The 25,249-nt window shown below is 35.3% G+C and overlaps 1 protein-coding gene across 30 annotated transcripts in view; it reads left to right on the top strand.

Moving 5' to 3' along the window:
- Positions 1–25,249, top strand: part of STPG2 (sperm tail PG-rich repeat containing 2) — a 531,130-nt gene that overhangs the window by 442,856 nt on the left and 63,025 nt on the right. For 3 of the 30 annotated variants that reach the window (XR_012023487.1, XR_012023486.1, XM_072810732.1), the window contains one exon: positions 10,293–10,438. The exons of 17 other annotated variants lie outside the window; for them this stretch is intronic. Coding sequence is in view for 2 of the 13 variants with exons in the window: in XM_072810732.1 (XP_072666833.1) it covers positions 10,293–10,295 (3 nt within the window). In the remaining 11 variants the exon portion in view is untranslated. Of the gene's footprint in view, positions 1–10,292; positions 10,439–10,662; positions 10,811–12,871; positions 13,008–24,558; positions 24,612–25,249 lie in introns of those variants that run through there. 10 more of the 30 variants (XR_012023492.1, XR_012023491.1, XR_012023497.1 and 7 more) reach the window with 8 other exon arrangements.

Below are 25,249 nucleotides of genomic sequence, written 5' to 3'. Positions count from 1 at the left end.
CTGTTTAATTCCTGATATTTCACTGGATGGCTCTACTTGCTACAGACTGTTTCTATTCACTCTTCAATTTTTCTCAGTCTCTGCGGTGGTTTATATGGCTGCTGTGTTTATGTTGTCCTTTGTATGTCTGCAGATAATTCTAGCATTCTTGTCCTTTTAAAAATTAATCTATTTATTCTTTTTTTCAATCTGTGGATCCTATAATAAAGCACAATAATATGTAGATATGATCTGAAAAGCTCTACTATTCAGTGGTACTGTTTATCTGAATCTGAGTTGTTATGCTTTTGATGGATATCTCTCTAGATTCCATTAACTTTGAGATCACACATTCTGAGATCCTGACTTGTAATTCACTGAAACTGTATCTTTGTAATTTTATATGCATAGAGTTCTGTTTGTCAGTTTATTTTCTGATGAAGTATGTTTGCCTAGTTAAATTTGTTAGGAAGTTACTTTACAAATATGTTTAATTTTAAGTTAAACTTCCTGTGACCTCTTGAACAGAATGCTTTTTAAATCAATTTTGTTATGATTGGGGAAAAAAGACTTTTTAGTTTTTGTCTCTTTTGGAAGTGTTTTTTACAAACTAATATGTAGACAGTAGATCACATGTGTCAAGGGCATTGTTAATCATGTAAAGAATCAAGTCTTACCAGGATATACTGATATCAACCATCAATCTTCTCAGCATGTCTAGTGAGCCTATACATAATCTGGCTCCTACTAAGTTTTAGACTACTCTCCTTTTCACTTACTGCTTCAGCCACAATGACTCTGGAATGGCTTTCTTCTAGCTATTACTGATCCCCTGTATGCTTATCCTAGGAGCTTTGCAGATTGACTCCTTTGTCTTTCTTTTTTTTTAATTTACCTATTTTTTCTCCATTCCTTACCCCTCCCATTTTACAGAGACATAATTAACATAAAACACTCTGTGAGTAAAAGGTGTACAATGTATTGATTTGATACATTTATCTATTGCAAAATGATTACCGCCATAGCATTAGCTAATACCTCCATCATGCCACATAATTACCATTTCTTTTATGCAGTGAAAACATTTAAGATCTATTCTCTTAGCAACTTTCAACTATATAATATAGTATTATTGTAATTACTCTGCTATATATTAGATACCTAGAACTTACTCAACTTACAACTAGAAGACTGTATTTTTTTTATCAATGTCTTCCATCCCCCGCCTCCTGGTAACCACCATTCTAGTCTCTGTTTCTTGGAGTTCAGCTGTTATAGATTCCATATATAAGAGTATCCTACAGTATTTATCTTTCTCAATTTGTCTTATTTCACGTAACATTAGGCCCTCAAAGTCCAGCTTTGTTATCATGAATGGCAGCATGCCCTTCCTTCTCATGGCTGAATAATAATATTCCATCTTGTATGAATACCACATCTTCTTTATCCTTTCATCCACTGATGGTTATGTAGGTTGTTTCCATGTCTTAGCTATTGTAAATAATGCTGCTATGAACATGGGGGTATAGATATCTCATCCACATAGTATTTTTTTTTCCTTTTTGTATATTCCCAGAAGTGAAATTGCTGGATCATATGGTAGTTCTATTTTTAATTTTTTGAGGAATCTCCATACTGTTCCATAGTGACTGTGCCAATTAATAATTCCACCAACTGTATATAAGGGCTCTCTTTTCTCAACAACCATACAAATATTTTTACCTCTTGTCTTTTTGATGATAGCCATTCTAACCAATGTGAAATACTATCTCACTATGGTTTTGATTTGTGTTTCCCTAATGATTTTGAGGCCTTTCATGTACATGCTGGTCACATATATATTGTCTTTGGAAAAAATGCCTATTCAGATCCTTTGCCCATTTTTTAATCAAAACATTTTTTCTATCCAATTGTATGAATTCTTTATATTTTGAATATTAATCCTTTATCAAATATATGATATGAGTGGTGCCTGGGTGGCTTAATTGGTTAAGCATCTGCCTTCAGCTCTCGTCATGAGTTCAGGGTCCTGGGATTAAGCCCTGCTTTGGGTCTCCCTGCTCAGTAAAGAGTCTGCTTCTCTCTCTGCCTCTCCTCATCCCCACACCTGCTTGTACTCTCTGTCTCTCAAATAAGTAAATAAAATCTTTAAATATATATAATATATACATATATAGAAATATATATACATATAATATATAAAATGAAAATATTTTCTCCCACTTTGTAGGTTGCCTTTTCATTTTGTTGATGGCTGTGCAGAACATTTTAGTTTGCTGTAGTTTCACTTACTTATTTGTGCTTTTCTTGTCTTTGCCTTTGGTGTCAAAAGCAAAAACTAATTACCAAGACCAGTGTCATGGAGCTTATCTCTTATGTTTTCTTTTAGAAATTTGATGGCTTCAGCTCTTTTTAAAGACTATAATCCATATTGAGTTGAATTTTGTGTATGGTGTAAGATGGGGCCCAGTTTCTATCTTTTGCATGTGGCTTCCCAGATGATACCCACACCATTTATTGAATAAACTATCCTTTTTTCATTGTCTATTATTGGTTCCTTTGTTGGAAATTAATTGAACATATATCCATGGATTTATTTCTGGATACTCCTTGGTGTTTCATTGCTCTATGTGTCCATTTTTATGCCAGTACCATACTGTTTTGATCACTATAGCTTTGTAATATAGATTAAAGTAAAAAAGCATAATGCCTCCAGCTTTATTCTTTATTAAGATTGCTTTGGCTGTTTGAGATCTTTTGTGGTCTCATACAAAAAGGTCTGGATGTCTGTTTCCTTCCCCAGGTTAGGGAATATTTTTAGCCATTACTTCTCTGAATAAGCTTTCTGTCCCTTTTTCTTTCTTTTCTCCTTCTGGTACCCCTATCATGCATATAATGATGATGGTGTCCCAAAAGTCTATCATTCTTTGTCATTTTTTTTTTTTTAGTTTTTGCTCCTCTGATTGGATGAATTTCTCTGCTCTGTATTTATCAACCCTTTTTTCCTGCCTCATCTAGTCTGTTGTTGAACCCCTCTATTAAATTTTTAGATTTATTTATTGAATTATTTAGTTCTGTGATTTCTGTTTGGTAATTTTTTTGTATATATTTTTTTTATTGAAGTTCGATCTGGCAACATATAGCATATCACCCAGTGCTCATCCCATCAAATGCCCCCCTCAATGCCCATCACCCACTCACCCCAACCCCCCGCCCACCTCCCTTTCCACTACCCCTTGTTTGTTTCCCAGTGTTAGGAGTCTCTCATGTTCTGTTGCCCTCTCTGATATTTCCCACTCATTTTATCTCCTTTCCCCTTTATTCTCTTTCACTATTTTTTATATTCCCCAAATGAATGAGACCATATAATGTTTGTCCTTCTCTGATTGACTTACTTCACTCAGCATAATACCCTCCAGTTCCATCCACATCAAAGCAAATGGTTGGTATTTGTCATTTCTAATGGCTGAGGAATATTCCATTGTATGTATAGACCACAGCTTCTTTATCCATTCATCTTTTGATGGACACCAAGGCTCCCACAGTTTGGCTATTGTGGACATTGCTGCTATAAACACTGGGATGCAGGTGTCTCGGCATTTCACTGCATCTGTATCTTTGGGGTAAATACCAAGTAGTGCAATTGCTGGGTTGTAGGGTAGTTCTATTTTTAACTCTTTGAGGAATGTCCACAGAGTTTTCCAGAGTGGCTGCACCAGTTCACATTCCCACCAACAGTGTAAGAGGGTTCCTCTTTATCCACATTCTCTCCAACATTTATTGTTTCCTGTCTTGTTAATTTTCCCCATTCTCACTGGTGTGAAGTGGTATCTCATTGAGGTTTTGATTTGTATTTCCCTGATGGCAAGTGATGCGGAGCATTTTCTCATGTGCTCATTGGCCATGTCCATGTCTTCTTTGGTGAAATTTCCGTTCATGTCTTTTGCCCATTTCATGATTGGATTGTTTGTTTCTTTGCTGTAGAGTTTAATAAGTTCTTTATAGATCTTGGAAACTAGCCCTTTATCTGATAGGTCATTTGCAGATATCTTCTCCCATTCTGTAGGTAGTCTTTTAATTTTGTTGACTGTTTCTTTTGCTGTGCAAAAACTTTTTATCTTGATTAAGTCCCAGTAGTTCATTTTTGCTTTTGTTTACCTTGCCTTCATAGATGTATCTTGCAATAAGTTGCTATGGCCAAATTCAAAAAAGGTGTTGCCTGTTTTCTCCTCTAGGATTTTGATGGATTCTTGTCTCACATTTAGATCTTTCATCCATTTTGAGTTTATCTTTGTGTATGGTGTAAGAGAATAGTCCAGTTTCATTCTTCTGCATGTGGATGTCCAATTTTCCCAGCATCATTTATTGAAGAGACTGTCCTTTTTGCAGTGTATAGTCTTCCCTGCTTTGTCGAATACTAGTTGACCATAGAGTTGAGGGTCCACTTCTGGATTCTCTATTCTGTTCCATTGATCTATGTGTCCATTTTTCTGCCGGTACCACACTGTCTTGATGACTACAGCTTTGTAGTACAACCTGAAATCTGGCATTGTGATGCCCCCCGCTCTGGTTTTCTTTTTAAATATTCCCCTGGGTATTTGGAGTCTTTTCTGATCCCACACAAATCTTAAGATTATTTGATCCAACTCTCTGAAGAAAGTCCATGGTATTTTGATATGGATTGTATTGAATGTGTAAACTGCCCTGGGTGGCATTGACATTTTCACAATATTAATTCTTCCAATCCATGAGCATGGAATATTTTTCCATCTCTTTGTGTCTTCCTCAATTTCTTTCAGAAGTGTTCTGTAGTTTTTAGGGTATAGATCTTTTACCTCTTTGGTTAGGTTTATCCCTTGGTATCTATGCTTTTGGGTGCAATTGTAAATGGGATTGACTCCTTAATTTCTCTTTCTTCAGTCTCATTGTTAGTGTATAGAAATGCCACTGACTTCTGGGCATTGATTTTGTATCCTGCCACACTGCCGAATTGCTGTATAAGTTCTAGCAATCTTGGGGTGGAGTCTTTTGGGTTTTCTATGTACAGTATCATGTCATCTGCAGAGGGAGAGTTTGACTTCTTCTTTGCCAATTTGAATGCCTTTTATTTCTGTTGTCTGATTATGAAGCTAGGACTTCTGGTACTATGTTGAATAGCAGTGGTGAGAGTGGACATCCCTGTCATGTTCCTGATCTTAGGGGAAAGGCTCCCAGTGTTTCCTCAGTGACAATAGTATTTTCTGTGGGCTCTTTGTAGATGGCTTTTAAGATGCTGAGGAATGTTCCCTCTATCCCTACACTTTGAAGAATTTTGATCAGGAATGGATGCTGTATTTTGTCAAATGCTTTCTCTGCATCTATTGAGAGGATCATATGGTTCTTGTTTTTTCTCTTGTTGATATGATCTATCACATTGATTGCTTTATGAGTGTTGAACCAGCCTTGCATCCCAGGGATACATCCCACTTGGTCATGGTGAATAATCTTCTTATGTACTGTTAGATCATATTGGTTAGTATCTTGTTGAGAAGTTTTGCATCCGTGTTCATCAGGGATATTGGTCTATAATTCTCCTTTTTGGTGGGGTCTTTATCTGGTTTTGGAATTAAGGTGAATTAAGGTGATGCTGGCCTCATAAAATGAATTTGGGAGTATTCCATCTCTTTCTATCTTTCCGAACAGCTTTAGTAGAATAGGTGTTGTTTCTTCTTTGATTGAAGAAGAAAGATGTTTGATTGAATTCCCCTGGGAAGCCATCTGGCCCTGGACTTTTGTGTCTTGGGAGGTTTTTGATGACTGCTTCAATTTCCTCCCTGGTTATTGACCTGTTCAGGTTTTCTATTTCTTCCAGTTCCAGTTTTGGTAGTTTGTGGTTTTCCAGAAATGCATCCATTTCTTCTAGATTGCCTAATTCATTGGTGTATAGCTGCTCATAATATGGTTTTAAAATTGTTTGTATTTCCTTGGTATTGGTTGTGATCTCTCATTTTTCATTCATCATTTATTAATTTGAGTCTTTTTTTCTTTTTAATAAGGCTGGCTAATGGTTTATCTATCTTATTTATTCTTTCAAAGAACCAACTACTGGTTTTGTTGATCTGTTCTCAGTTCCTCTCAGTTCTTCAGTCTCTATTTCATTGAGTTCTGCTCAAATATTTATTAACTCTCTTTTTCTACTTGGTGTAGGTTTTATTTGCTGTTCTTTCTCCAGGTCTTTAGGTGCAAGGTTAGCTTGTGTATTTGAGTTTTTTCCATTTTTTTGAGGGAGGCTTGTACTGCAATATATTTCCCTTTTAGGACTGCTTTTGCTATATCTCAAAGATGTTGAATGGTGGTATCTTCATTTTCATTAGTTTCCATGAATCTTTTTAATTCTTCTCTAATTTCCTGGTTGACCCTTTCTTTTTTAGCAGGATGCTCTTTAACATCCACATGTTTTTCTTCCAAATTTCTTCTTGTGATTGAGTTCAAGTTTCAAAGCATTATGGTCTGAAAATATGCAGGGGACAATCCCAATCTTTTGGTATCAGTTGAGACCTGATTTGTGACTCAGTATGTGGTCTATTCTGGAGAAGTTCCATGTGCACTTGAGAAGAATGTATATACAATTGCATTTGAATGGAAAGTTCTGTAAATATCTGTGAAATCCATCTGGTCCAGTGTATCATTTAAAGCTCTTGTTTCTTTGGAGATGTTGTGCTTAGAATATCTGTCATTTGCAGAAAGTGCCATTTTGAAGTTTCCTAGTATAGTGTATTATTATCTAAGTATGTCTTTACTTTGATTATTGATTGATTGATATACTTGGCAGCTCCCACATTAGGGGCATAAACATTAATAATTGTTAGGTCCTCTTGTTGGATAGACCCTTTAAATATGATATAGTGTCCCTCTTCATCTCTTACTACAGTCTTTAGGGTAAACTTTAATTTATCTGATATGAGGATTGCTACTCCTGCTTTATTTTGAGGACCATTTGAATGGTAAATTATTCTCCGAAGTTTCATTTTCAGGCTGTAGGTATCCTTAGGTCTAAAATGAGTCTCTTGTAGACAGCAAATAGATGGGTCTTGCTTCTTTATCCAGTCTGAAACCCTGGGTCTTTTGATGGGATCATTTAGCCCATTCATGTTCAGTGTTACTATTAAAAGATATGAATTTAGTGTCATCATGATACCTATTCAGTCCCTGTTTCTGTGGATTATTTCTTTGGGCTTCCTCTTTCTTTTACAGAGTCCCTCTTAATAATTATTGCAGAGCTGGTTCGGTGGTCTCATATTCTTTCAGTTTCTGCTTACCTGGAAGCTCTTTATCTCTCCTCCTTTTCTGAATGAGAACCTTGCTGGATAAAGTATTCTTGGCTGCATGTTCTTCTCATTTAGGACCCTGAATATATCCTGCCAGCCCTTTCTGGCCTGCCAGGTCTCTGTGAAGAGGTCTGCTGTTAATCTAATATTTCTCCCCATATAATATAGAGATGTCTTGTCTCTTGCTGCTTTAAGGATTTTCTCTTTATCTTTGGAATTTGCAAGTTTCACTATTAAATGTTGAGGTGTTGAATGGTTTTTATTGATTTTAGTGGGGGACCTCTCTATCTCCTGGATCTGAATGCCTTTTTCCCTCCCCATATTAGGGAATTTCTCAGCTATGATTTGTTCAAGTATGCTTTCTGGCCCTCTGTCCCTCTGGCATCTTCTGGAACCCCAGTTATACGTAGACTTTTCCTTCTGAGGTTGTCATTTATTTCCCTTAACCTTTCCTCGTGGTCTTTTAATTGTTTTTCACTTTTTTCCTCAGCTTCCTTCCTTGCCATCAACTTGTCTTCTATGTCACTCACTCTTTTTTTCTACCTCATTAACCCTTGCTGTTAGGACCTTCAGTTTGGATTGCATCTCATTTAATTGATTTTTAATTTCGGCCTGATTAGATCTAAATTCTGCAGTCATGAAGTCTCTTGAATCCTTTATGCTTTTTTCCAGAGCCACCAGTAGCTTTATAATTGTGCTTCTGAACTGGCTTTCTGACATCGAATTGTAATCCAAATTCTGTAACTCTCTGGCAGAGAGTACTGTTTCTGATTTTTTCTTTTGTGGTGAGTTCTTCTTTCTAGTCATTTTGCTTAGTGCAGAGTATCTGCATGAGTGGGCTGTGTCAAGAATATCAACCACGACCTAAGTAAATTTCACCCTAGATGACTCTGCCAAGGTCAGAGACCAGAAATTGACAACAAAGTTCAGAATGAAATAAAACAAAAGGACCACTAAAGTGAACAACAAATTTTAAAACAAAGTAGTAAAAAACAAAAGGCCAGGAATCTTAAAGAAGATGAGAAAAAAAAATAGAAAAAGAAAAAAGAAAAAACTGGAAAGAAAAAAAGGGGAGACTGGGAGATGGTGATTATGAAGAAGTGTGGTAAAGGGAGAATGTAGTCTACCTGAGGGGTTCTAGAGGGTGATCCTCTTGTTTCTGAGTATATTAAGTTCTGTATGTTAGAGGATGCTCAGTCCCAAATTTATATAAACCAGAAATACTCGTAGAGGGCCCCAACATTGACCACCAAAACATAAATGAGATAAAAGAGGGGGGAAGAATAGGAATGAGGAATCACTGAATGGACCAGCACGGTATTACACTTGGTTCTGGGTGCATGCTGATCATGTTTTAGAAGGTATTAACTTCTGCCATTGTAGAACAAAATAAGGCAGAGAAAACAAAGAACACAAAACAACAACAACAAAAAACATGTATATCTCCCAAAATTAACTTGAGTATGTTGAAGGGAATCTAGAAGTGGAAAATATATCTAGAACCTGTAATTGTAGAAATATGTAAGTCAGTGGGAAAAGAAGAAAAAAAATGGAAATTTACAGTCTGATATAAAAACGAGTTGTACCAGAAAAAGGAAGGAAAAAAAGGGGGGGGGGGTTCTACCCTCTGGTTCTATATACTGTAATTCCCTTGACTTCTGGAGCCCCCAGTGCTGCTTGGTCAAGAACTTGCTCTTTCCCTGTCCTTCCAGCTGGTTTTCTGGGGGAGGGGCCTGCTGTGCTGATTCTCAGGTGCAGAGCTCAGGAGGAGGTGTGTATTCCATGAGGCCTCTGTTCCCTGGGGCCCCCGCTCCATCCCTGGCACAGGATGACACCAGGAGGAATAACACTACTGGCAGCCGCCAGCTCTCCAGCTCTGGAGTCCGCACCCCCAGTAACCACCCGCAGCTCCCAGTCCACACTGGCCTAGATGTTCCTGGGGGACGGGGGGTGCTGATCTGCACAGTTTGGGGTGCCCGGGGGCAGGAGAGTCCTCGCTGTCCTGTGTCCCAGGGGGAGCGCAGGATCCCAGCTGTGTCCCCTGGGGCCCGGGGCCTGCGCTGCTGGGATCGTGCTCCCGGCCCGCGGCTCCCGAAGGCAGCAGGGCGCAGCCCCCTCCGCCCGGAGCCCCCGCCTGACCCCCGGCTTCTCCCCGAGGCCCCGCCGGGCGCTCCAGCCCTTTCCCGAGCTCGGCCGCGGGGTGTGGGGCGCTCTCCCCCGGGCGCACCTCCCCTGTTAGTGACCCCGGGATCCGGGAGGCCCCACCGCCCCTCCTGCGATCCTGCCCGAGTTCCCTGCTCAGCCCCTTTCCCTCCGGGAAGAATCCGGTGCAGATTTTTAAAGCTCCCGCCTCTCCGGGGCTGGGCTCTCCGGTCTGGAGGGTCTCCCCACCCCACCCCCGCCTTAGTCCGGCTCCTCGCGGGGCCCCTCCCCCCTTGATTCTTTTTTATTTTTTTCCTTGTTTCCTTTTTTTTTTTTTTTTTTTTTTTTTACCTTATTAGAAGCGCAAACCCTTCTCCCTGTAGCGTTCCAGCTATTCTCTCTTTAAATCTCAGGTCGAATTCGTAGGTTTTCAGGATGTTTTGAAAGTTATTTAGGTAAGTTGGTGGGGCTGGGCGAGTTGGGGATCCTACTCCTCCGCTATCTTCTGTTTGGTGATTTTTAATGTTTTTTATCTCTTTGTTGGAATTCTCATGCATTCTTCTTCTGACCTTGGTGAGCATCTTTATGACCATGATTTTGATTCTCTTTGATTCTATTTCAGTAAGTAAGGTCTATTTGTGTAATTTTATTTTGTTCTTTTGTTTGGAACATATTCCTATGTTTCTTCATTGTCCTTGATTTTTTTGTGTTGGTTTCTGTGTATTAAATGAAACTGCCACCTCTCCCAATCTTGAGGAAGTGGTTTTCTGTAGGAGAGAAACCTTGTCAATCAGCACAGCTCTGATTTTCCCTCAAACCATTATGATTGTCTAAGCCTTCTTCTTTGATCTTATTGACTCTCAGTAGTTTTACAGTGTGCCAAGAGCTGACTGTGACCTAAAAGGGTGGATTGCACTCAGTGCCTATGCAGGTCAACTGGAAGCTGGATGATACTCAGGAAACAGCTAGTAAAGTGTGTTGTTAGATCTCTTCCTGAGGGAATCTGAAAGGTGAGTATTTTTTGCTTTCTCCCACTGTTCTGGACTTGGGTGTATAGCTCTTTGTGTGTGGGGTATGCTACTGGGCCCATTAGGAACTTCTTTGTTTGGTACAGTCCTGTGGGACTACTGAACAGAAGCCCTATTGGCTATCAGAGCCAGACCATTTGGGGACTCTTGCTTTGGGTATCATATGCTAAAGCTGGGTGCAGAGTATGTATATAATCTTCTTCCAGGGAGATACTGGTGACTTGGGGCAGGAAGAAGAGGAGAAAGAGTGAAGGAGATGTCTACCAACTTCCCTGTTCTCAGCTGAGGCTCATAGTCAGCCTCTAGATGCATGCTAAAGTAGAAGCCTGACCTTCCGATAACAGCTTATAAACTATGTAGATAAGACCTTATTTAGGGAAAGACTGGAAATTGGGCATTTTTTTGCCTGCTCCCTCTTCACTGATCCCAGGGGGTGACAGATTCAGAGACTGTTTGTTCCTGTTAGCTACTTTATTTACTATGGTTTTATGGGTCTCATGGATATAAGCCTCAATGGCTTTCACATGTAACCACCATTTTAATCAAGATATATAGCATTTCCTTCATGCCAAAACATTCTTTATGTTCCTTTGCAGGCTTTTCTGCTTGTTTGCTCCAAGTATGGGAAACCTCTGATACTTGACATTGTAAAGATTTAGTTTCATGATCTCTAGCTTGTATTGTTTCTTTTCTGAAGGTGATAGTTATCCTTGTTCTGATATATACAATGTACTGTTTTTCCTTTGATCTCAGATATTCTCTTATATTGTTTATAATTATTATTATGAACCTTGGTGATATTTAATGTTTGTCTTGCTTTACATTTGTTGAACTTTTTAGGCTTTGATATTTATATTTTGTGAAAATTAGAAAAATTCAGCTTTATTTATTCAAATATTTTTATACTCTTCTTTTTTTTTTTAAAGATTTTATTTGTTTATTCATGAGAGACACAGAAAGAGAGGGAGAGAGAGAGAGAGAGAGAGAGGCAGAGACACAGGCAGAGGGACAAGCAGACTCCATGCAGGGAACCTGACTTGGGAGTCGATCCTGGGACTCCAGGCAGCCAAAGGCAGACATTTAACCACTAAGCCACCCAGGTGTCCCTCTACCCTACTTTCCCACCTGAGATTATACTTATGCATATGTTAGATTGCTCTAGATGTTACTGGAACTCTGTTATTTTTCATCACTTTTTTTTTTCTCTTTGGCCTTTATTTGAATGACTTTCATTGGCCTGCCCAAAAGAGATCTCTTCTTTTGCAGTAATCTTTGTATTGAACTTGCTTATAATTTCTTGAGTTCTTTTATATAATAGTTTATATTTTATAGTTTTTAAATCAAAATTAGGCAAAAAATTGACTATTAATTATTTAAATTTTGTCTCCTTTTTTTTTTTTCTTGGACTCATCATTATCCTTACATTTTCTTTAAATCCTTAATATACTTCTTTTTTAAAATTATTTATTTATTCATGAGAGACATAGATAGAAAGAGGCAGAGACACAGGCAGAGGGAGAAGCAGACTCCATGCAGGGAGCCTGATGTGGGACTTGACCCTGGGACTCCAGGATCATGCCCTGGGCAGAAGTCAGGTGCTAAACCTCTGAGCCACCCAGGGATCCCCAAAATCCTTAATATACTTCGAATAGCCCTTTAAATGTCCTTTGTGTGCCAAATTCATCAGCTTAGACGTTTCTAGGTTCATTTTTTTAGGCTGATTTTTTTTTCCCTATGTGATGGATCACTACATTTTGTTGCTTATTCATGTGTATAGTAACTTTTGTTTGGATACTGAACATTTAGACTTGTTTAACATCTTGATATCATTGTTTCTCTTGAAAAAGTTGTTGAGCTTTATTCTGGCAAGCAGCTAATTTATGGTGGATTGTCTAGATTTTTTTTTTTTTCGAGGATATTTAAAGCCCTTTTTAGATCAGAAGAGCCTTTAAAGTTACTACTCTTATCTCTCAAGTATCACAATACTGTTTTGGCTGTTTCCAAATGTGTGCAAAGAGTAGTTTAATATTTTTTGGTTCTTTACTTCTGTAGAACTAGTCTATTACCAGTTGCTAGCTATTTACTTTATTTTTATTGAATTAATGTTCATACAAAAACTTTGAAGTTTTAATGTTTTGTGTATTTTTATCATAAATCAAATATTAGGTTTATAATTAATTTTTGTTTCAGTTATAAATCATCGTCACCAAAATGTACACATTATCTGTAGGAAAACTGTGCTTAAGTGTACTAAATTTATTGCAGAGAAAATAATTATAGATAATTTGGCTATTGAAAACTGCCATCTTTTAAATACCTGTTATAACTCTTCCAGTAGGTAAGTGATAAGTAAGTGATAATCCTTTGACCTAAATACTTTTCTTTTTTAAAAAAAGTTTTATTTATTCATGACAGACACAGAGAGAGAGGCAGAGACATAGGCAGAGGGAGAAGTAGGTTCCCTGTGGGGAGCCCAATGTGGGACTTGATCCCAGGATCCCAGGATAACACCCTGACCTAAAGGCAGATGCTCAACTACTGAGCCACCCAGGTATACCTAAAATACTTTCAGTGTTTAAATTTTATTGCAATTAGAATTTTTGAAAAAACAGTGAAAATAGATATTTTCAAGTGGCAGTAAATTATATTAATAATAATAAATATTTCACATAAATGCATAAATGAATTTAATATTTATGTTTGGGTTTTCTAAAGCATATCACTACCATCTGTGCAAAATGGTACAGTAGTGTTCATCCTTTTGTAAATATCTTTAAAAAATCACTCTGGTAATTTAGAGAGAAATGGGTCATTTCAATAATGGTATTTTAGAAAATATAGAAACATCTCTAATGAAATATAATTTGTTTTTAATTGTTATAGTTAGTTTTTATATAATATGGATATTCTATATAAAGACAGCTTTATAATTTGAAAGTCAACTTGCTGTTCTACTCAGCTTTTTAGTGACTGAAGTTTAATCTTTAAAAAGGAAAGACGTGAACACAGTCCGCTATTTAAGAAGAATAACAAAAAATTCTCAGTGTGAAGATTCAGTTTGTGATTCTCAGAATGTTAGCTTACTTCTGGAAAGAAGATGACCCTTACTAGGAAGAATCTTAGAAGTTAATACTCCAAAAGAGAGGGTGCTGTTGGATAAGGGACACATTAGTCCTCCCATTAGTAAAAAAAGAAGTGAAAATGGGCTAGCTTTTTTTACTCCCATTAAAATAAGATGCTTAGGGAAAAAGCACTGCTGATCTTTTAAGTTTCAACAAAACATAGAAAAGCAAGGCATCATTAATGTGAACAGAAAGTAATAATAAATTAAGGAAGATTAAACAGGAAGCTGCCTCTAAATTAAGAGAAAGAATCATACCAATACAACACCAAATGGATCTTATTCATCAAAGAAATTTTGAAATTTGCTCTCAAGAAAATTAGATAACCCTATAAATATGCAAAGATCTGTTTAATCAGTATTATAAAGTTAAGACCACCAACCAAAAAGGAACAAGTCTGCCACAACTGTAGTGATAAAGTTAGGGATTTATTGAAGTAATTTTATTAGAAAGAGATGATAATGGTATAATTAGCATGTTCAACAATTTGTAGCCACGTTTATCTTAATTTTATTACGATAAAATTTTGCTAGCTTTTATAATATAAAATAAATAGATCTATTACATATTTTGCTATATTCAACTTTTCTAATATGCTGGGTTGTTAACTTGGAATCTCCACTGTCTACTCCTGTCACCAAAACTTTATTACTTTGTTAGGTGCTTGATTGGCAAAGACCTCTTCATTCAGAAGTCTTCCCTGTCCCCTGAATCTAAATCTGAGTCTTCCTTTGGAGACTGAGTTATCTTATCTGAGTTTGTTAAGTACTTATTATGTGATTAATTTCATCTTATTTATCTTCCTCATTTTATTGTACATCTCATGCCCTCAGGATCTGTATCTGTATTTGTTTGTCACTGTTTGTCAACATCTAGTGCAGTAACTTGTGTTGAAAGAATGACCATAATTTGTTGTTGGATGAAATAAGGGAATTAGCTAAGAAAGGGCACACCCACTGACCAATATTTTTTTTCCCTTATATTAAAAAGTATTTTCCCAACCTCTCCAGTTTCACAATGGAATCATGTATAAAATAAAATAATTGAATAGTAAACTATGTTGTTACTAATAATATGTTTTTTCTAATAAATAATCATTCCTTTAAAGTCTGTCAGGTCTAATAAACAATTTTTTGACTATCCATTCACCATTTACTGTTACTAATTTGCTTATAATCACCCATTATATTTTACATAGCACTTTCTTGAAAGGATATGGGAAGTATATTAAAATAACTCCTATTTATTGAGCTTCTATCATGTACTTTCTAGACTTCTATATAATAATTACTTAATTTTTATAATCACCCTAGAAAGTATATAGATGTGGTATCTGTTTCATAGATGATGAAAATGAGACTGTTTAAAACATTTATCCAGCTGGTAAGTAGCACAGTCTATATTATAATCCAAATCTACCTTATACCAAAGCTCCTGCATACTCTTCCTACTCTTCTAGAATATTGAACTAATTTTTTTATTCTAAAAATTTTAGAGTGTGTATCTGAAGCCACAAAATAGTAGGAAAATGTCAAATACCATGTGCTATTTATACAGTGGATAAAAATGCTTTGCATTACATTAAAGTCGTAACTTTAAAGCAGCATGACATTTTAAATTGTTTGACTAGCTGGCTTCTTTAAAGAGCTACTTCACTACAGTGGAGGAAACTCTTCCATTCACATGTGTCAAACATCTTAGGTGGTATAAGAGTATATGGTATTTCAAGATATTAACATTATCATATCATAGCTGAAAGAACTTACGAATGATTCTTCTAAGCTTCTGTCTTGCATTATAAAATTGTTTAAATTATTCCGTATAAATGGGTCAACAGCTGTCTTTAAAGCTCCTATAGGACATACCAATATTTCATTTATTCTTCAACCATCCAACCAAAATTTCTGCTAGTCTAATTTAAATCTTTAACCCTTTTTTATTATCTATATGTAGTAGAATTCACCAGCATCTCCATGTGTGTTTAAGTCATCCCTCTTCCCTCTTCTCTAGCTAATATTACTTAAGGTAAGACAAAGACTGTACATTACTTTCAGGATGGTTTGTCAAGTTTCTCTATTAAAATTCACATCATTATAAATTATTCAAGTCTCAATAGTAACCCCTAAAGTAAGTATATGTTAATAGTTTTTATGGTAACATATTGAATTCAAATAGCTAAATAGTACTACCTACGTAGAGAAAAAATTAATTACAATAAAATTTACTATACAAAAAAAAATCTACTATACAATTGTTTGATTTTCACCAGATTCCATTGTAAAACTGAAGCTATGAGAAACATTTAGCTCTTGAAATTATAAAAGTTTGAAAATCTATAAAAAATATCCAAAAAATAAATTATATACTAAACCCTGGGTGGTGCAGCGGTTTGGTGCCTGCCTTTGGCCCAGGGCGCGATCCTGGAGACCCGGGATCGAATCCCACATCGGGCTTCCGGTGCATGGAGCCTGCTTCTTCCTCTGCCTATGTCTCTGCCTCTCTCTCTCTCTCTCTCTGTGACTATCATAAATAAATAAAAATTTAAAAAAAATTATATACTAAACAGAAAACTAATGTTTATGCCAAAGTAGCAACATTTTTTTATTTTTTTATTTTTATTTTTTTAACAACATTTTTTTAATGCAAGAAAAACATGGAGATAAAATTACAGTACTAGTGATTCCATACATGTTTTAACACTGATACTCTTCCCATTTTAGTAGTAGCATGAAATTATTTAATGAGTCCAATGTAACAGTCTGATTGCTTGTGTAAACACTATTCAATTAATTTGTTATTCATAATTATTAGGTTCTCTATTTTTACTCACTATGGATGTAGGAAGTCGGGTTTTTAAAAAGTCATAGCAGGCAGAGGGTGAAGGAAAGAGAATCTTAAGTAGTCTCCATGCCCAGCATGGAGCCTGATGTGGGGCTCAGTCTCACAACCCCAAGGCCCCAGCTGAAATCAAGAGTCAGACAGAGCCACCCAGGTGCCTCCAAAATCATATTTTTTTAATAGCAAAGTTCAGGCTTTGGAAGGTGACTATTACTGGTAGATATTCCAACAAACATTTTTAATAAGATAGATTAGATATTCTATTTTTATTTACTTAAAAAAATAGCAAATTAAATCTGAAAATGAAAAATTTTAAAAAGTGATTATCAATTCATTCTGATTTTAACCTTAGGGTTTTTTTCTAGACTATTTATGCATGCATATTAATATTAGTTCAGTTTTCAAATACAGTCTTCATTGTATATTATTTATGAACAATTAGATCATATGTAGATTTATGTTGAAGACAAAATTTTAGTTTTTCAAGAGCCCTTCCAAAGATGTTGAAATAATATAAAATAATAGGTCCTTGTTATTGTTGTTAGTACGAGTTTCACTGTTGTGTTCATTTCATGTCTTGTGTCCAAAGTACATTTCTGAATATTGACTTCTCATTTGCCATTTCTGGATAATGATCCTGAGTGGTATAACATAAGAGAATTGGGAAACTTTGCTTTTAATCCTAGTTTGGTCTATAACAGAACTAAGCTGGACAATTTACTTAACAGTATGTGGTTGGTTTCCAATCAACTAAATTAGATTGATCTAGTCAACTTCTCAGTTTCCTTAATTCCTAGAATTCTTTGACATGCCTGTTGATTTGTTGCTGTGGTAAGTCATTCATTATTTCTTTGAGCAAAAATTAACGATCATTTAGAGATGAAAAAGGCTATTTCAGACTCCCCAGTGGTTAGGAAATACACTGAGAAGATTATATATTTATTTCATTCTTTTCAATATACTGTTTAATAATGTACAATAGTAATAAAGAATGAACTATGTATTTCTATATATGAATGTAAATATTGAACTGTCACATGTTAAATATTATAAAAAATAAATTCTAACAACATAAATCTCAAAATTCTGGAATTAATATTTGAAAACCCAACTGATTCTTTGTTATAAATCAAAATTTGACCCACACTTATCTGTCTATTCAGACCAAGATCAATTTCATTTTTTCTATTATTTCATATTTGCACATACTTTTAAAAAGTTTTTTTTAAAACTCTGTCATTTAAAATAAAAGTTTACTCTTTATAGCTGATTCATTATTGGCATTTTAATTTCTGATAAGGTAAATTCTTAGAAGAAAAAATAACAATTTTGTGTTTCTTATAAGTAGCCATGAAGATTAATTACACTTTATGACACATCTGTGAAATAGAAATATTGTCATCACTTTTTCTGAAATACTATCCTCTCTAGAGCACAAAGCTAAAACTGTCTTGGAGAGTTAAATAGCATTCTTTAAAATGTAGACCAAGAATTTAAAAATAATCTGTAATCATTACATACACAGAGGAAATTTTTAAGAGTCTAAGTTAATAACATGCAACTAAATGTTATGGTAAAATCTCAACATTTGTTTTTAAATTCCTGCAAGATGATCAATGTGTGGTTAAAATTGAATTTTTCTGACTTGCAACACTTAATCATACAGAGTTCATAAACAGAGATTAGAACAAGGATTCATACTGTTGACTTGGGGACTGGTCAAGGCTAGTCCATTGTATAAAATTTATAGAGGTATTTTAAATCTATCTATAAATGGAAAAATATCTTAAGTGTTCAGATATTCCTCTCATTTTTTTCTTTTTTTCTTTCTTTTTTTTTTTTTTTTGGTTTATGGACATCACAGCATTTGGGAATAAATTATTTTCATAGCACTATCTTTTTGCTGTATTTTTTCTGATTTATATTTCTAATGAAAATTAAATTCCTTTTAATTTTCAGTGTCAGTATTCTTGTCAACTTATTATGAAAATATGTGCATCTTCTATCATACTTCCTTTTTTCAAACTTATCTCTTATTCTCAATCTAACTTTGCAAGATTACTCATCCAAAATCTAGTGCCTTATATGTAAGCCCTCCTTTTTAAAGGCCTTCATTGATCCTCCACTGTCCATTGTACATTGATCATATACCTACTTAAATTAGACCCTTTTGCATGTAGAACACAGGATCTAGATCCAGGTCATTGTTCTGTCCTTTTATACTTAGTTTCTATCTAGTACACTCCATACTCAGGTTCTTTTCCTCTCTATACAATTATTCTACTGTATCCAACTGTCTTTTACTTATTACCTGGACATACTGTAATTAATCTATTGTGTTTTTTTTTTTTTGCCAAAATTGCTTAAATGCTTTACCTTTATCATTTTTAAGCTTTCCTTATGTAATTTATTAGTTGATTCATTTAATTTTTTACCATCTCTATGCAGTGTAGGTACTGTTGTTCTCTGGTTTACAGTGAAGGGTACTGTGACAAAGAAAAATTAGGGAACTTTTCAAGGTTAAACAGAAGATTAGAACTGGGGTAGAATTCTGACATTTTTACTTAAGTCTGACATCTTAACTGGTTTATTACAAGATCTACTTATCCCTGTACCTTTCTCCTTTTCTCTCTCTGCCTCTTGTTCCACCTTCCTTTTACCCTGTTTTCCTTTTTGGTCTTTTCTCATTCTTTCTGGAATAATACAAGTTTCTAATTTTGTAGTGTTCTGGCTAGAGATGTAAAATGAAATTTGCTTCAATAACATCTTCTATTCTGAGCTACCATCTTCTGAGTTAGTATAGTCATGCCTGGGATCACCCCTCTCTGCTGGCATTTGTAGAGCTGTTGGCATCTCCATTTGACCCCACTTTCCATGCATGATTCTTCTTTATGACCACAAGGGCCCAGCAGTATATGCTGGCTTCTTTTTTCTTTTTAATCCTTCTCACAATGGGGGAAATTTTATGGCCCTTCTACAACTCATTGGCATTCTGGGAGTGCCAGTGGGGCTTTTCCATACCAATCTCTTTACAGAGCTTTTTGAATTCTATTTGACTTTGACATGGAATTTTGGGGGAACTTTCTAGACCTTGATAGGACAAACAAGGGAAGATAGCAATTTTGTCTTCTATTCTAGATCCCATTGTAAACCTCTAATTTTTCCATCTCTACCTTATAAATTCTTATCATTTCTCTGTTGGCAACTCTGAAGTTCATATGATTTTTCATCCCTCTGTCTAAAGCCTAAATCGCCATTTTTACATAATTGTTGGTTAAAAGTCAAGAACTTGATGTCTTGAATTTTGATTCTGTTGTCCCTTGGAGTACCAAATTTCTTCAAAGAGCTGGGCCCTTCACAGGACAAAAAGAAAGTGAGGATGAAAAGCAATTCTATTAAAAGATTTTGATGTCATTCCCTAACAGTGGCATCAAATTGGAGGTAAAAAATAATGTTGAGAATGAGCTGGTAAGGAGCCAGTATAGTGAAAATTTTGTTTTATTGTGATAAGATAAACAGGAAGGCATTTAATATTTTTGACAGAATATGACAGGAGTGTTATATGGAGAAATTTTGTTCTGTTAGCCTGGGGTATGATAAAACGAAGGAGGAAGACTACAAAAGGCCAATTTTTAAATTAAGTACTTTTTTGTCTATAGCCAAGTTTTTCCTCCTGAGTGTGTCATATTTACTAATTTATATTAATGCTTTTTTTTCCATGAAAGAATGTTGTCTACTTCCCACTAAAGGTGAAATGATTTTTGATGACAATTCCATTTTTGCTATATTATATGCTCCTTAGATGTATACTCATTTAATAGAACTACCAATAATTCATAGCATTTTAATGTGATTTGTGTTATCATGTAACTTTGAACCTTGTTTTATAAAAAAGAGAATGAATACTTAAATGTACCTGCTATCATTTCTAAGTGACTGTCTCTTTTATTCATGGTTTATTTCCTCTGATGAGGTTCTCAGCAGACAGTTCTTATCTTGGTGTTTTTATAGTTTCTTAATTATTCACTGTCATTTTTAAATGAATGCTCCAGGAATACTTGAGTATTTACATACTCCTTGTCACCTTGCTTAACTTTGCATGTCTCATTGAAGGGTCTTGATAATTATTGTAATAGAACTTGAGAGAAGTTATGTCAGCTTGCACATACCATTAGTGCATTAATGTGTCAAAATAGCAGTGAATGACACAGCTCGAGGCAGTCTTAAAAGCTACTAATGGCAGACCAACTCTAAGAAATTGATTTGTAAGCAATACTGAAGCTATAAAACTTGCTCCTTGATATATAGTTTCAGAAAGCCTTGTTCTATTTTTCACTTTATTTTTAGTAAATGAGTAATAGCTATTTGAATAAGAGAGCAATCTATAAAGACTACATGGTTGATGTTCTCTTTGTTGAAGTAGCGATAGAACAGTTCAAATAGGAAAACTAACAAGGTAGTAACATGTTAAAATTAATTCAGCTGTTAACATTTAAGCTGTAGTTTAATCATGGGTTTGATCTTATATGTTTTGTGGTTAATAGAAATGGATGTGGTAATGTGTTTTGTCAAACTAATAGCTTTTTGACACTCAGAAGAGTTGAGGAGAAATTTGAAAAGTGATATAAACTTCATAAATAGAAATTTATGAGAAATAATAAATATAAATATAGTTATGTATTGGTTTTAAAAACGGAAAGAAAATAGATTTTAAAACTAAGTATATACAGAGTTCAAAGGCTTAATGATCTGTTGAGTTTTATGATAAAAATGTTGAGTTTCTAGATAAAAATGTACTTGTATTGTTCTCCATACAGCAGTCAGAGATCTTATAGCACTCTATTGTTTGGGCTGAGTCTGTCTTTCTCTTATGGAGCTCCATTAGTTCAGGGGCCATCCCCATCATGCATATCACCGTGGCTTCCAGCACTAAGCCCAGTATGTAGCATAAATTCAGAGCCTGATTAATATGGTTATACAAAAGACTGTGTGCTCTTGCATGAGCTAAGCCATACAACTTTAATATGAGGTAGGTTTTTTGGAAGTGCCATAAGTTTGGAACATAGGATAATCCAAGTAAGATAGACATATGCCTCAGATTTCCTAAAACTTGCTCCATTCAGATAGCTGTTGGGAAAACAAAAAGCAAAAAACAAAAACAAAAAACCAAAATAAAAACAGGGTAGTATGGTATACTGGAACTGACATCCAAATTTGCACATAAAACAAATGAGTTTGATTGGGATATTTGAAAGTTTCCATTTAACCCTAAAATTTGTGACTGTGATTCAGGTCCATGTTCATGGCTATGCCACATAGAAGTGACTGCAAATAGATTGCTATTTTAAATGAATCCAGAAATACTTTTTTCAGAGGAGAATGAGCTCAGCTCAGAAATAGGCAGCTTCATAGCTCATGAATTTTATTCCACTGTGTGTGACAAGGAAGAGGGAGTATCAGAAAGACCCTAAAGAACTATGAAATTTCCCAGGGTGCACTTGGAGACAGTGCTGGGAAAAAGAGATTACTTGCTTCAGTTATGCTTTCTTTCTTTTCTCTGGTCTTCATTCTATCCTCATGTGTTCATTGTTTACATTAAGTAGTTGAAAATACAGTGACTTCTTGAAACAATTTCTTTAAGTCAGGCTGAAAATACAATATTATAGTATCAGAATAAGGTATAAGAAATACTCAATGTAAGTTTTAAAGTTAGGTTTTGACAAAAATTTTGTACATATATAAAATATTATATGAATATGTAAAGGTTGCCTCTTTAAAGGAAAGAAAAGTATTTTTCTAACACATAATTACAGGCTAAATTCATAGGGAATTTTATACTCAGTATTACCATACATTTTAAGAAGTATGTGAAAAAGGCAATATGGCATAGTTCCAAAATTCCTTCATACATTAAAGTTACTTTAAAATTCCTTACTCCAACTTTACAATATTTGAACTTTACAAACTGTGCATTCTATCCTAACTTCCTGTTTCAAATTGTTCCCTCAACTTATAATTTACTACTCTAGAGACAGTGGTTGACTTTTTATGGGGTGATTATTTTCCAGTTGTTTCTTCTTTCAATTCCCTTTTCAGCTTTTCCCCTCTAAGCACCCACAAACACATGTACATGTCTTTTCTCATTTACTTGATATGTGGTCTTTACAATGAGGCTGTCTTTCTGTGAAAATGAAATTTTATATCTTATTAAAAATTCCAGAATGCTGTGTCCCAAATGGGTATACAATTTTGAGCATAAGATCCTAAATCTGAAAAACCAGAAGGAAAAATGACTTGCTTGTAATATCCATAACTACTTGTAATAATACAACCTTATAGATTTACTAAGGTCATGATTTACAGTCATGCACATTCCAATAAGTAAGGTTTTCATCTCTGAAAGTGTTCTCACCACAACAAAACAGATTTGTAGTTCACTTAATTATAACTGTATATCTTCATAACACTTATTAGTTATGCCTCACATTCACCTTAGGGAGATGCTGTTCCAGATACATTTTTTATTTTGACCAAAGCCTGATTATTTGGTACTGATTTGATTTCACCAAGACTTTGGTCTTAAAGACCCATGCATGTTTTTAAAAATCATCCTAGTGTTTCTATTCATAACATTTATGAACTTTCAGATAAGACATTCCAGATAGTGACCACTTCCATATCCCCAGTCATCCAATGGAAAGGGAACACATTGATTAAGATGAATATAGATAATTATATAGATCATTATATTTTTTTAAACTTTTATTTATTTATGATAGTCACAGAGAGAGAGAGAGAGAGGCAGAGACACAGGCAGAGGGAGAAGCAGGCTCCATGCACCGGAAACCAGACGTGGGATTCGATCCTGGATCCCCAGGATCGTGCCCTGGGCCAAAGGCAGGCGCTAAACTGCTGCGCCACCCAGGGATCCCTATAGATCATTATATTTAATATATATTGTCTCTTAAATGATACCTTATGAGGTCTACATTCAGGAAAGGGATGCTACAACCAAAGAAATTGACGCTTGATTATATATATAATTTTTGGCAGTAATAAAGAATATGAAATACAAGGTAATTAAGAACTTAAACATTTTTGAGCCAACTGGCACAAAGGACTTTAACTTTTACTTAAATATCTCCAAATAGTATTTTTCAAACACATAAATCTTATACCCTTGAAGTTCAGAAAGTATAAGGAGAAATATGAATGATTCAATTTTATTTACTATTAAAGTCATACTGAATCATATGCTGTATGAAAAATATTTTTATTACTAGTAAAATGCAACTTACTTTTCTCTCCTCCATAAGAAAATATAAGTCTCAGAAAGAAATTCAGTTCCTTCTTTAGACACTTGAACATCCACTTTCTTAGTGGAAATAAAATCCCTCCTTGGATTTGAGGACAACTTTCACCTCAGTCCTCTTGTCATGATCTCCCAGGGCTCTCACACATTCATAACTCCCCTCTGGGCCCTGTTCCTTCAGATTACTGTCTCATTCAATTATCTTATTTCTCCTTTTTCTTTAACCTCTCCAGCTGCTTACACTTCCTTCACCATACAATATATTCATGACTTTGGGGTATTTGGAACAAAAACAAAACCTCTGTCTGGATACCTTAGCCACTCTCAATCTTTATTTCTTCATGAGCAGGCTCTAAAGAAGAGTCCAGAGTCCAGGTTTATTGTTGTCTTTATCTACCTTCTATGAATTCCTCCATTTATTGTAGTCTCTCTTCTACCAGTCAGTGGCAACTGTTTTTGTCAAAAACATCAGTGAACTCTTCAAAGCAAAATCCGAAGAACACACTTGAAGTATTGTCACTTACTTTATATTTTTTGTTCATTTTGTTTTTGCTGCAGTGAACCAATTATAATCACTTCCTCAGTGTTGGGACTCTTCCTTACTTTGACTTAGCTTTGTGACATAGAGTAGGGATGAAACAAGAAGGAAGGGAAGAGTCTTAGGAGACAAGCTGACCAAAGTAAAGCCATTTTGGTTTTTAAGCTGAGAGTTAACTTAAATATCAGTATGTCATAAGAAGAGTCACAAGATCTGACTCATGGAAGACCATAATACCCCACTCCCTCTGGCAGCAAAAGTAATAAAGAATTCTTAAAATTGCTCCTTGCAGGTAATTGCACAACCCTAAGACAGTGGAAAAACTAACCTCCCAATGTAAGTGATAATCCCACAGTTAAAGAGTAAGCCCCTCCTTACATGATTAGTTAATTTTTAAAAAGTATAAGGGGCACCTGGGTTGCTCAGTTGGTTAAGCATCTGCCTTCAGCTCAGGTCATGATCTCCTGGGATGGAGCTGGGTGTCAGGCTCTCTGCTCAACACTGGGTCTGCCTCTCCCTCTGTGAGCTCTCTTTCTCTCAAATAAATAAATAAATAAATAAATAAATAAATAAATAAATAAAATCTCTAAAAAAGTAAAGTAAAAACTTATAAAATTCTTCATTGGAGACAAAGGGGAATCCTCTTTCCATGTGGGAGGAGACACCACTACTTTGTCTATGAAGCAAAAGCATCTTCCTTACTTCTATACTTAATAAATCTCTGTCCCTTTGTTTAAATGGCTTTTGCTCAAGTTCTTTCTCACACAATGGCAAGAACTCTCTTGGCAAGGGTAAGGAAACCCTCTCTCCTATGGCCTTGTCCCATCCAGCATTAGGGAGGCACTACCGCACAGTGTTTGATTTCTTGAAACCTGTCAGAAATACCTGGATTTACTGTCTTTATTTTGCTGTTTAGTATCTGGATTACTTTGGGTACATTACCTAATCTCTCTAAAGCCAATTTCTTTTCTTGGAAGTAGAGA

This window comes from Canis lupus, chromosome 33 (assembly GCF_048164855.1).
Source record: "Canis lupus baileyi chromosome 33, mCanLup2.hap1, whole genome shotgun sequence".
NCBI classification, from domain to species: domain Eukaryota; kingdom Metazoa; phylum Chordata; class Mammalia; order Carnivora; family Canidae; genus Canis; species Canis lupus.
The sequence above is the reverse complement of the archived record's forward strand: the minus strand, read 5'-3'. Positions and strand labels throughout refer to the sequence as shown.